At 43.1% G+C, this 12,451-nt stretch overlaps 2 protein-coding genes across 2 annotated transcripts in view; both read left to right on the top strand.

The window, feature by feature from the left end:
• Positions 1-12,451, top strand: part of LOC145362417 (uncharacterized) — a 1,142,232-nt gene that overhangs the window by 160,414 nt on the left and 969,367 nt on the right. The gene's annotated exons all lie outside the window — the stretch shown is intronic.
• On the top strand, positions 1,396-6,853 carry LOC145362301 (putative G-protein coupled receptor 139). The gene is made up of 2 exons (XM_080218383.1): positions 1,396-1,660; positions 5,925-6,853. Exons 1-2 carry the CDS (start codon positions 1,396-1,398, stop codon positions 6,851-6,853), a joined length of 1,194 nt encoding a protein of 397 aa, XP_080074509.1.

Genomic DNA, 12,451 nt, shown 5'->3' on the forward strand with positions numbered 1-12,451 from the left:
TGCATAAGCGGTGCATAAGATCGCCTACAGCCTGGATGCAGCAGTCTGTATCAATCCTGATTAATGCTAACCACATCTAAAACCCACAACCATGATAACCCTAAGAGAATAAGATATGGGAACAGAATAGGCCATTCGGCCTATCGAGCCAGCTCCACCATTCAATTATGGCTGGTAAGTTTCTCAAACCCATTTTCCCATTTTTTTTCTCCACAACCTTCGGTCCCTTTACCAGTCAAGAACCTATCCACCTCTTTCTCAAATACACTCAGGGACCTGGCTTCCACAATCTTATGTAGCCATGAATTCCACAGATTCACCACCATCTGACTGAAGAAATTTCTCCTCAACACATTTCTAAAGCATGAAGTTTTCACAACAGCAGCTTCAAATCTGAAAAGCTTACTTGGAATCAGGAGCTTTTGGAATGCTACTCCTTCATTAGGTGAGTGGAAAACTGGTATTGTGCGACTTCTCACTGTGCCCATCCCAGTCCAATATCAACATCTCCACATCCCAGTTCTAAAGGGAGAACTCTTTCCTCTGAGGCTGTGCCCTCGTGTCCTAGTCACTTGTACTAATGAAACATACTCTTTCTGTGCAATCTATCTAGGCCTTTCATTATTCTGTAGGATTCAATGAGATCCCATTCCTCATCCTTCCAATCTCTGTCAACTGCAGACTCAGAGTCCTCAGCTGCTGCTCAAGGATCAAGTATTTTATTCCCCGGATCATTCTTGTGAACCTCTTCTGGACCCTCTCCAAGGCCATCAGATCCTTCCTTAGGTATGGGGCCCAAAATTGCAGACAATGAATATGGTCTGACCAAAGTCTTTTAAAACCTCAGCAGTTCGTCCCTGCTTTGTATTCTTGTCCTCTCGAAATGAACCCTAGTAAAGAGGCTTCTGTTATATAGAAAGAATTTTGAAAAAACATTCAGTCTGATCCCCCATTATTTCCAATTCCCTTACCCTCAACATCCCATCTAGGCTGGAAATGTTCTACTTTGTGTGTAGATAATGTTGGATTGAAGGGGGTTAAGTGAAGCTGTTTGTTTAGTGACTGTAATTGATGTGAGTCTCCATGGATCCGATTAGTGTGCCTGGAGGGATTTCCCGCTTCCATTAATAAGGGATTCCGTTCAATGTGTTGTCCCATAGAGTCAGCGGGAGCGACAACTCCAAACTAACAGAGATCAGCGGCTGTGGAGAGAGTGGAAGGGAGAAGAGAGATCAGAAACGAGGAACAACAAGTTGGAATGTTCCAATAAAGGATCAAAATCTGGGAACAATGAATTGGAATGTTCCAACAATGGATCAGAATCTGGGAACAATGGTTTGGAATGTTCCAACAATGGATCAGAATCTGGGAACAATGGTTTGGAATGTTCCAACAATGGATCAGAATCTGAAAACAATGGATTGGAATGTTCCAACAATGGATCAGAATCTGAAAACAATGGATTGGAATGTTCCAACAATGGATCAGAATCTGGGAACAATGGATTGGAATGATCCAACCAAGGACAGGAGTTTATCCTATTGGATTTCTTGGTTTACAACAGATGACTTGTGGATAATGCCAGCTGATCGGATTCGATTTGTACTGTACATGATTCAATGCTTCTATTATCCCCTCCTGGCGATTATTGGTGTTCCAGGTAAGTCCCTGGCTGGAATTGTACCGGTCCAACTGCCACGGGAATTGGAGCAGGCGCGGGACGGAGCATTAGAATGTCTGTTGAATATGGGTGGGATTTTGCAGTTTTGGGAAGTGTGAGGCTGTAAAGTCCCATCCCCTGTGTTCAGTTCCTAACTCTAGAAAAGGTTGTTTAATTATATTGATTTTCTTGTTTTTTTACTGTACTGGGTTTGTTGCTCCTGATGTTTCTGTTGAATCTCTGTATCCAGTTATTAATTCTTTCAGCAACTGACAATTGACAATTGTCTGAGGGCCTATGGCTGGGATTTTTTTTTGTGTGCTGTGACTTTCCATAGACATGTGACCTCAAACACTATTCCTTCATGAGAAAAAGATCAAGGCAGAATCATTTTTTCCTTTTTTTCCTGTTACATTTTACATGTAACACCAGTTCACTTCTAATCACCTACCCATTTAGAGTATAAAAGCTGCTGTCTAATGCTTCAGTTGTATAGAACGTTGGTTAGACCGCATTTGGAGTACTGCGTCCAGTTCTGGTCACCTTACTACCGGAAGGACGTGGAGGCTCTGGAGAAGGTTCAGAGGAGGTTTACCAGGATGTTGCCTGGCATGGAGGGGCTGGGTTACGAGGAAAGGTTGGAGAAACTGGGACTTTTCTCCTTGGAAAGATGGAGGTTGAGGGGGGACATGATAGAGGTATATAAGATACCGAAGGGAATAGATAGAGTCAATGGTGAGAGGCTGCCCCATAGACTGGGTACAAATACGAGAGGTCATGATTTAAGGGTGAGGGGGGAGAGGTATAATTTGGATGTGAGAGGAAGGTTCTTTTCGCAGAGAGTTCTGGGGGAATGGAACGCGCTACTGAGTAGGGTGGTGGAGGCAGGAACGTTGGACTCGTTTAAGGTTCAGTTAGACAGACACATGAGTGAGATGAGGATGGAGGGTTATAGTAGGGGCTATTAAATAAGGTCAGAACCTCGGAAGTCACCGGAAGTGCAGACATGTGAGTTAACGTTTTTGTCTTTTTATTCCGCAGGTGGCGGTCCACCTCGTTGTCAAACGAGGGGCATGCACACGGTGGGTCGTGCATGGGCTGCTCTTGGAGGTTCTGGGAGTGGCCTAGTACTTCATGTCGGTGTGTGTGCTTGATCCTGGACCAGTAGACGGGCGCTGCAACAGCTCAGTGACTATCACTGCCAGCTGTGCAGATACATGGATTTGGGCCTGTGTCTGTGGGAGTTTGCGCATTCTCCCTGTGGTTGCGTGGTTTTCCTCCAGGTGCTCCGGTTTCCACCTACACTCCAAAGATGTGCTTTTAGGCTGATTGGTTTACCAAATTGACACTATTCTCCCCTGAATCTGGCTAAGTTAGGGGTTCCATCGCAGACACGCAGGGCAGAATAGGTGTAGGGTGATGCGGCGGCGCGGGCTCGTTGGGCCGAAGGGCCTGTTTCCCGTGCTGGGTTGTTCTTTGTTCTTTGTTCTTTTTGTTCCATCACGGGGCCGCAGAATCCATTTTATTGATCATGTGTGCACAGCAGATCTCACAGAGAAAACATATTTCATAAAATTTGAAATTTATTCATCAATGTCACAAGCATGCAAACATTAACATTGCAGGGAAGTTGATATAAAAATACCTGTTGGGATTCATCCTATTCCAAGAACGTGTGATGTTTCTCTGGAAAGAATCCACTTTGAGCCAGTCCAGTTTCTCACAGCTCCCCAGTGTCAACGCTGAGTCTTGTAAATTCATTCTCCATCACAGCTGTCCTGTGTATATCATCACCCTGCATAAGTTCATTGGTAAGGCCAGGGCACTTGAGATGTGAAAGACCGATTTGATTTGGTTTGATTTGGTTTATTATTTTCACATGTAACAAATATGTGATCCAAGCCGGGAATCAAACTCAGGCCCCGTGAGACAGCAGTGCTAAACATTATACCACCATGCTGCTGACTCAAGAACAGCTTCTTCTCTGCTGCCATCAGATGTTTTAATGGACCCACGTCGTATTAAATGATCTTTTATTTCACACTAGCTATGATTGCAACGTTACATTCTGCAGTCACTCCTCTATGTACACGGTTACAGTGTTAGAGATTAAACTGTGGGGCCAGGGAGATGGTATCTGTGGACCTGTTGGGGAGGTAGGGGAACTATAGCGTATGAAGGCAATTTGGAGGCTGGAATTGATTCATACCATGACTATCTTTTTTGATGCATTTCATAATATTGGAGATACAGTGAAAAGTGTGGTTGCTTAAGTGCCATACAGACACAACATACTGCATTCTATCAGTTGGTTGGTACATGTTCTCACACATTTTTAAATCTTTTTTTTCTCTGACGGAACAAGTGGGAAGATTTTATGTCCGTAGTGCACTATTCCTCAATTTGCTTGGTTGCTTTTGTGAGGCAACGGGAAGTTTAGGCAGGGTCAATAAGTGGAAAGTTTTTTTGAGTGATGGACTGGTCTGTATTCACCACTCTTTGAGGCATTCATACCAAGCTAGAATGTTCTTTATGGAGCATCTGTAAAAGTTGGTGAGAGTCGCAGCTGACATGTCATGTGTCCATAAACATCTGAGAAAATAGAGGCGTTTGTAGATTTTTTTTAATTATAGGGTCATCATGGAGGAAGCAGGGAAGGTTGTTGGTGATCTGGACCCTAAAACCTGAAGCTCTCGACAATTTCAGCTTCATCCCACTGATGTAGATAGGGACATGCGCTCCACTATGCTTCCAAAAGTCAATTTGCTTTGTTGACATTGAGGAAGAGATTATTGTTGTCGCCCCAATTCACCCAGATTTTCTGTCTCTTCCTTGTTCTCGGTCTCATCGTTTTTTTCAGTTCTGACCCACTGCAGGTGTCATCAGCGAACTTGGAAATCGAGTTGTGGGGGAATTTGGCCACAGCCACCAGAGTATGAGTATAGCAAGGGGCCGAGGACACAGCTTTATGGAGCAGCGCAGTTGAGGATGATTGTGGAGGACTGTTGTTGACTGCCCTTAATTATTGCTGTCTGCGCGTCAGGAAGTTCAGAATCAAATTGCAGAGGCAAAAGCCAAGACCCAGATCACACACTTTGGATACGAGTTTTTTTTAGGAATAATGGTGTTGCAGGCTCAGTCGATAAACACAAGTCGGTGTTACAGGGTTGACTGTAGGGTCAGGGAGATGGCATTTGTGGCCCTTTTGTGGATGTAGGTGAACTGTAGTGGATCCAGGCAATCAGAGAAGCCGGAACTGATGCATGCCATGACTAACCTTTTGATGCATTTCATAATATCGAATGTCAGAGTTACCAGGCGACAGTTATTAAGGCAGGCTGCTTGGTTTTACCTTTGGTACTGGCCTTTGAGTTTTTAGCTGGTGCCTAGATTGGCAATCTTCCTGCTGAGAGAGGACTCATGGAACGGGATGATCCAGTGGATCAAAGTGGGGCAGCAGCAATCGCATTGACTATTATGGACGACAACTATTCTCTGAACCTTGAAGTTTTCATCCACTGGTGAGAGCAAACACTAGTACTTGTGCTCTGTGCCAATCGAGTGTGAGATTACTATTTCTTCCTGTGTCGTATTAATGATGGCCACAATGTTGTGGCCTCCTCTCCAGGGTACAGTTTTGTATAAATATAATAGAGATTCTGTTTTATCAAGGCATCAGGATCTTCCTCTGCCAACTGTTAGTATTGTCCAGAGGCAAGGGTCAAACCAGCACTGTTTGGTACCAGTTCTGTTGCGGGACTTGTCACTAAGTTGTCTGAGAGACAACGGATTACCACCTACAGGACTCCAATCCGGGTTTTCTGTCAGGGTTCACTCCCTCAGCCTTCTTACGCTGCAAATCCTCCACATAGTAGAGAGCTTATTTAGCTGTAGCTGAGTAAGGGACAATGTTAAGACTCCCCAGAAAGCTCTCTCCCAAATGAGTACCATTGTGTTGCTACAATGGAGCAGCACGATGGCACAGTGGTTGGCACTGCTGACTCACAGCATCAGGCACACACATTCAATCCCAGAGTTGGTCAATGTCGATGTGGAGTTTGGACATTTTCCCTGTGCCTGTGGAGGTTTCCTCCAGATGTTCCACTTTCCTCTCACACTGCAAAAGACGTGCTGGATTTTTTTTAAATAGTGATTTTATGTGTGTGTATATATATTTCTTTCAGTTTAACCCATCCTCAGTCTAAATGATAATTTCTTTCCATGAATCATATCTAATTTTATTCTTTATTTCCCTTCCTGACAGTGAACATAATCACAATTGTGACACTGATGAGCAGAAACTGTGGTCTGTCCAGATGCATAACTCGTTACCTGGTGGCCATGTCAGCGGGGGATCTGCTGGTCATTATCCTCGACTTGATATTGAGACAGATTCCCATTCTATATCCGGAACAGTTTTCCTTCCTGCTGTCGCTCCCCGTGTGTAACATTCACGCCGTCCTGCTTTATGCAGCCACTGACTGTTCTGTCTGGTTCACCGTCACTTTCACCTTTGATCGATTTGTGGCCATTTGCTGCCCCAAGCTGAGAAGTAAATATTGCACTGAGAAATCGGCGGCTGTGGTTCTGGGAACAGTGACAGTGCTGAGCTGTTTAAAGAACATTTTCTGGTATTTTATGTTACGAAGTAGATATTGGCTGTCGAATAACCCGTGGTTTTGTGATTTTATACTGGATGCTGCTAAATCTGCTATCTGGGGAACAATTGAGTTCCTCCACAACATTGTAACCCCGTGTGTCCCATTCGTGCTGATTCTGCTGCTCAATGCTCTCACCGTCAGGCACATTTTAGTGAGCAGCAGGGCCCGTGGGAGACTCCGGGCTCACAGCAGTGGGGAGAATCCCAGAGACCCAGAGATGGAGAGTCGAAGGAAATCCATCATTTTACTGCTTGTTATCTCAGCCAATTTCATCATCTTATGGTCGACATTAATGGTTTATTCACTATGGATTCGTATGCATGGCTTGGGCTATCAGTCAGTATGGTTAAATCTTTTTGTTATGGAATTGGGCTTCATGCTACAACTCACAAGTTGCTGTACAAACACTGCCATTTATGCCGTGACACAGACTCACTTCAGAGGGCAGCTAAAAGATCTAATGAAATATCCTATACTACAATTGTTCAACTCAATTCACCCTCAGAGGAAACTACAAACACAAGACCCCTGACTCTTCCTGTTGGGGATTCATACTGTGAAAAAAAACAAAACTGTCTCACAGAGACAGAAAGAGTGACAGATAAAGAGAGAAAGCAGTGTTAGCAACAGTGAGAGTGATAGTGAGAGGGAGAGATTGTCAGAGAGAGAGAAAAGCACAAGACATGGAGCGCAACAGTGGTTGAAATAGTTTCTAGTAGGTACAGGGAAAGAAGCAGGCAGACAGAGAGAAAGAACCGAGACAGAGAGAAACTCTCACAGAGCAAGAGAGATAGGGATAGCGAGTGGGGAAAATGGCGAGGGTGATATACAGTGAATGAGAAAGGGAGACGGAGGAAGATTGGAGGTTGTAGTAAGAGAGTAGAGGGAGACAAAGGGGAAACATGAGTCAAAAAGCGAGGCAGAAGGAAACAACCAGAGACAGAGAGACACAAAAATATAGAGACAGAGAGCGGGAACAAATGGAAAAAAAATGAGACTGAATGAGTACAATGGAAACAGCAAGGACAAAATTTCAGTATGTTAAAACTAAGACCTAAACAACCATGATTATTGTCTTTTCATATTTCAGTAGGTGTGTCTGCTGGCATCCCAGGATGGTGAATATTTCATCACCAGCATGGTTAATGTGGTGTACACTTGAAGTGCCACTTCATGTGCCAAGTATCTTGATATTTGACTAAGTGCCTTTAAGACAGAGATAGATCTGTTCTTGATTGATAGAGGGATTAGGGGTATGTGGAAAAGGCAGGAAAATATCAGCTACGATTGAATGGTGGAGCAGAATCGATGGGCCTAATTCTATTTATATGTCTTAGGGTCTTATGCTCTTATTACACGATTCCAAAGGATAGGCTCTGGTTAATGCATGGGTGGTTGGCACTCAGCACTTTGTGGTTGATGATCAGAGTTTTAGAAAATTGTTGTATGCGGCATTCTGAGAAACTGAGAATCGGATATTCATATATGGCTCCCTTCAATCTGAGAGACAAGTTAACTGCTTCTACTGCTGAATGATGTTTAATATTCCTCTTTGTCAAAAGCTGTAGAATTGATCAGGATCAGCTTACAAAATCAGGGAAATCAGAATCAGGAGCAGGTTGTCTAAGGCTCCTCCATAGTTTTTGGAACAAATTAGGCAGCTGGGTAGTGCACAGGCCAGATGAAAAGCTTGGAGGGAAGTCCAGTCCAGTATTCAAGGAAAAGTGGGCTGTGCATCAGACGGGAAAGCATGGGCAGGGTCAGGCACATGGCAGATCAGAAGGCTAAAATTCATTTAATGTAATCAATGAGCCAGTCTGGTAAGGCAGATAAACTTGGATCGCTGATTAGCAAGTGCAGATATTATATTGTAATCACTGAGAAATGGCTGAAAGGAGAGCAGGCTGATGTAACAAGCCGAGACCCAGAGATGGGCCTGATGGCGTTTGAGTAGATACGTATTATTCGTTGAAAAATGTGATCAATAGAATCCAATGTTTTGAACGAGGTCAGTCAATTAACAAATAAATATTTTCCATCACTGAACTAAATGTTGTAATCTGTTTGTTCATGTATTAAGAAAAACTTCAAACGATTGTTCTTTCTCAATGTCCCTCAGGTGATTATATAGTGTATAAATTAAAAGCTTTGGGAATGGAAAACCTCACAGTTTAAGACAGAGGGACTGCGAGCAGTACAAAGGGACTCATTACTGCACACTGAGAATGATCTATCCAATTCAGAAAGCTACGAAAATAATTTGCCCAATTATTGGTGTTCCTGGTAAGTAACTATAACCAGTTAAGTTGCGTCAATCTGTGTATGAACGGCTTTCTGATTTTAAATTCTGAATGAAAATGTCTCATGATGATCTTCTGTTCACTGCCATAAATGCGCCAGGTGAATGACGAAATACATTTAAATCAAATGTCTTGTATTATCTCTATGATTTTAAGTATTGTCAAGAACAAATAAAAATCACGGGCTCACTGATCAATGAAATTATTTTATTTAATTTTATTTTGTAAATTTAGAGATTGGATCTCAGTGAAGGCGATCGCTCTGAATTTTATAGAAGTAAGAATAAATTCAAATTTTGCATGTGGATCACTAACCGGAGTGCAATAATTGACACCAGTGAATAAATATTACCGTGTCTATTTATCAGTGTTGAATTGTACTATTAGCGCAGTGGAATATTTGATCTAAGTATCCAGCTATTTATGACATTATGTATCCACGCATTTACAATCTGCAATGCCCTGTCTATAGAACATTAGTGAGGTCAGAACTATAGTGTCGTGTGCACTTCTGGTCGCTACTTTTTTTTTTGGAGGGGTGTGATTGCATCTGTAATTATTTTTATTCCAAGTATGGTCAACGTTGCAGCGGAGGCCAGTCTGCGTTCAGAAAGATGCCAGAAGAAACTAAGTGGTTTATATGGATTGCAGCAAAGCATTGGCAAGGTCCTGTGTGGGAGACGTGTAAAGGATGTTAATTCACATAGGATACTAGGTAATTTGATAAAATGTATTCAACATTGACCCAGTTTTCGAAGCAGAGGGTGATGATAAAGAACTGTTTTACTAACTGCAAGCCAGGGACAAGTGGTATACAATAGAAATCTGTGCTGGCCCCCTATTTATCGGAAATAATACAAATATCACAATGATGAATCTGTCGCGGGTATGATTAGTAATTTTGCTGATAACAACAAAAAATGGAAGAGTGCCTAATAGAGTGCGCTGTGCATTGGGCTACAAAAAGATATAGATGGAATGCTCAAATATGCAGATCAGTGGCAGGTGGTATATCGCCCTGAAAAGTGTGAGATGATAGAATTTGAAATGAGTAATTTAACAAGGAAGTACAAAATGTATGGTAGCATACGAGGAAGTTCAGTGGAACAAAGGAACCTTGACGTGGGTATTCACAGATCGCTGAAAGCAGAACAGCATTTTAGTCGGGCGGTGAAAAAGTATGGAGCACTTACCATTGTCACTTGTGACATACATTACCAAAGCGGAGAAGTCACGTTGGAGTTGAATAGAAAATTAGTGAGGCCACAACTACAGTGTCATGCGCACTTCCGGTCGCTACTTTATCGGAGGGAGGTGATTGCACGAGGTGGATGTACTGGCAAAGGATATACTGGCTCTGGAGAGGGTGCAGAGGAGATTCACTGGGTTGATTGCGGAGTTGAGAGGTTTGGCTTATGAGGAGAGACTGGGCTATACTTACTGGAATTCAGAAGAATGAGAGGTGATCTTATCGAAACATATAGGAATATGAAGAGAATAGATAATATGGAAGCAAGGAAATTGTTTCCACTGGCGGATGAAACTAGAACTAGGGGGCATAACCTCAAAATAAGGTGAAGCAGACTTAGGAATGTGTTGAGGAGCAACTTTTCACACAAAGATTTGAGAATCTGCAGAATTCCTGCCCAGTGAAGCAGTTGAGGCCACCTCACTGAAAGTTTTTAAGGCAAGAATAGACACATTTTAGACAGGTAAAGGAATTAAGGGTTATGGTGAGCGGGCGGGTAAGTGGAGCTGAGTCCATGAAAAGATCAACCATGATCTTATTGAATTATGGAGCAGGCTCAAGGGTCCAGATGGCCTACCCCTGCTCCTATTTCTCATGTTCTTATGCAGAGGAGATTCACCAGGATGCTGCCTGGTATGGAATATCAATGTTTTGGAAAAAAAACTGGATAGGCTTGGGTTGTTTTTGTTGGAACAGAAATGACTGAGGTGCAATCTGATCGTGTTGTCCAACATTGTGGGACAGAGGGACAGAGTGGAGAAGAAAGAGTTGTTCCCCTCAGTTGGATGGTCAGTCACAGGGTACAAGGTTTAAGGTGAGGGTAAGGAGGGTTGTGAAGTTTTTTTTTTAACCCAGTAGGCAGTGACAGTATCGAATGCCCTGCATTGGAGATGGGTAGAAGTGATTTGATTCGCAAACTTTAAAAGAAGTATCTGGATGAACACTTCACACTTCCGTGCTATGGGCCAAGTGCTGGCAGATGGGGTTAGATGTGATTTTAACTGTTTATCGCGTGCAGGTGCAGACACATTTGGCCAAAGTGCTCCTGCGCTGTATGATTCTATCGTTCTATACCTCTCTCATTTTTGTCTCCTTACTGTCCCATTTCCTCCATTTCTTCAAATCAGGCAGAAATTTGAAATGGAAAAAGATAGCGATCTACAAACAGAATCTTCGAAAACTAAATAAAATGTTCGTCCTCCCCAAGCCCCATCTCCTGTCCCACTCTCAGCGTCCAGAAGCTACTCAACTCCCTCTCTCAGTTTGGGATGGGGCTGCAGATTCCTTCCTGGCACTTCTAAAATCATTCTCCCAGGAATTTTCTCCACAATTTCAGACTATCTGAAAGGGTGTGATTGGAGTTGCATCTAGTGACTATACTCTGGAGGCTTTCACATCTTGTCTCTACCTCATGTTCTCTTCCTCCCTCACCATCTCTATTTTGACCTTTGGCTTCCTCCTCCCTCTGTTTCACCTACATTCTTCCTTTTTCACCTTCTGCTCACTCTCTGTAATTGTGAAGATGGATGTTCTTATCTAGGTCGTGACCCCGCATCAACCCACGCACAACCTCTCCTTCTATCCTCCTTCTAAGTACTCCTAACTGTCCATATCTTTGCAACTTTCCCTGCCTCTCATGCCCTCTGGTTTCAAAGGAGTGATGCAATATTTCTGACCATCTTTGCCAATAACCACAAATCAAATTGCTGCGAGGGGCTGAGAAGTGACGCAGGATCTGGGGTCTCCAGGTTGGGGTTATTGCCCAGCTGCCAGTCTCTGAAGAAAAGCATCAGCAACAACCCTCTGGGATTGTTGATTTACAGACATCAATCAATGTATAAATAAACAAACAAATTAATACATTAATAAGCACGGGGTGGGGGGGGGGGGCTTATTTTAAAACAAACTACCAAAGGAATTTACACAGTATGTTGTCATACTGTGTGCGAGTGTGTGTGTGTGTGTGTGTGTGTGTGTGTGTGTGAGAGAGAGAGAGAGAAAGCACGCGCATGCGTGTGTGTGTGTGTGTGTGTGTGTGTGTGTGTGTGTGTGTGTGTGTGACAGAGAGAGAGAGAGAGCACGTGTATGTGTGTGTGTGTGTATGTGTGTGTGTGTGTGTGTGTGTGACACAGAGTGTTAGATGCTGGGCGAGATGAACAGGAATTGAGACAAATAGAGAGAGATGGGGAGAAATGTCTTTAAATATATTGCGAGGAGGGTTGACCAGGGGGAGCCAGTCCAAGTGGTATACTTGGACTTTCAGAAAGCATTTGCCAAAGTCCCCTATAAGAAATTATCCTGCAAGATTAAATCACATAGGATTGGGGGAGTTGGATTGAGATGGTTAGAAAACTCGTTGGCAATGATGAAACAAAGAGTAGGAATTAATTGGTTCTTTGGAAATTGGCAGGCAGTAGGTGGTGTGGTGCTAGATGGATCATTGCTGAGGCCTTAGCTATTCATAACATATATCACTTATTTGACGATTGATCAAAATATAAATACAAAATACAACATCTCAAAGCTTGCAGTTGATACCACATTGGGTGGAAGGGAGAAGAGTGACGAGGATGCAGAGGTC

Source organism: Carcharhinus amblyrhynchos, unplaced genomic scaffold (genome assembly GCF_965287045.1).
Source record: "Carcharhinus amblyrhynchos unplaced genomic scaffold, sCarAmb.v2.hapA scaffold_38, whole genome shotgun sequence".
NCBI classification, from domain to species: domain Eukaryota; kingdom Metazoa; phylum Chordata; class Chondrichthyes; order Carcharhiniformes; family Carcharhinidae; genus Carcharhinus; species Carcharhinus amblyrhynchos.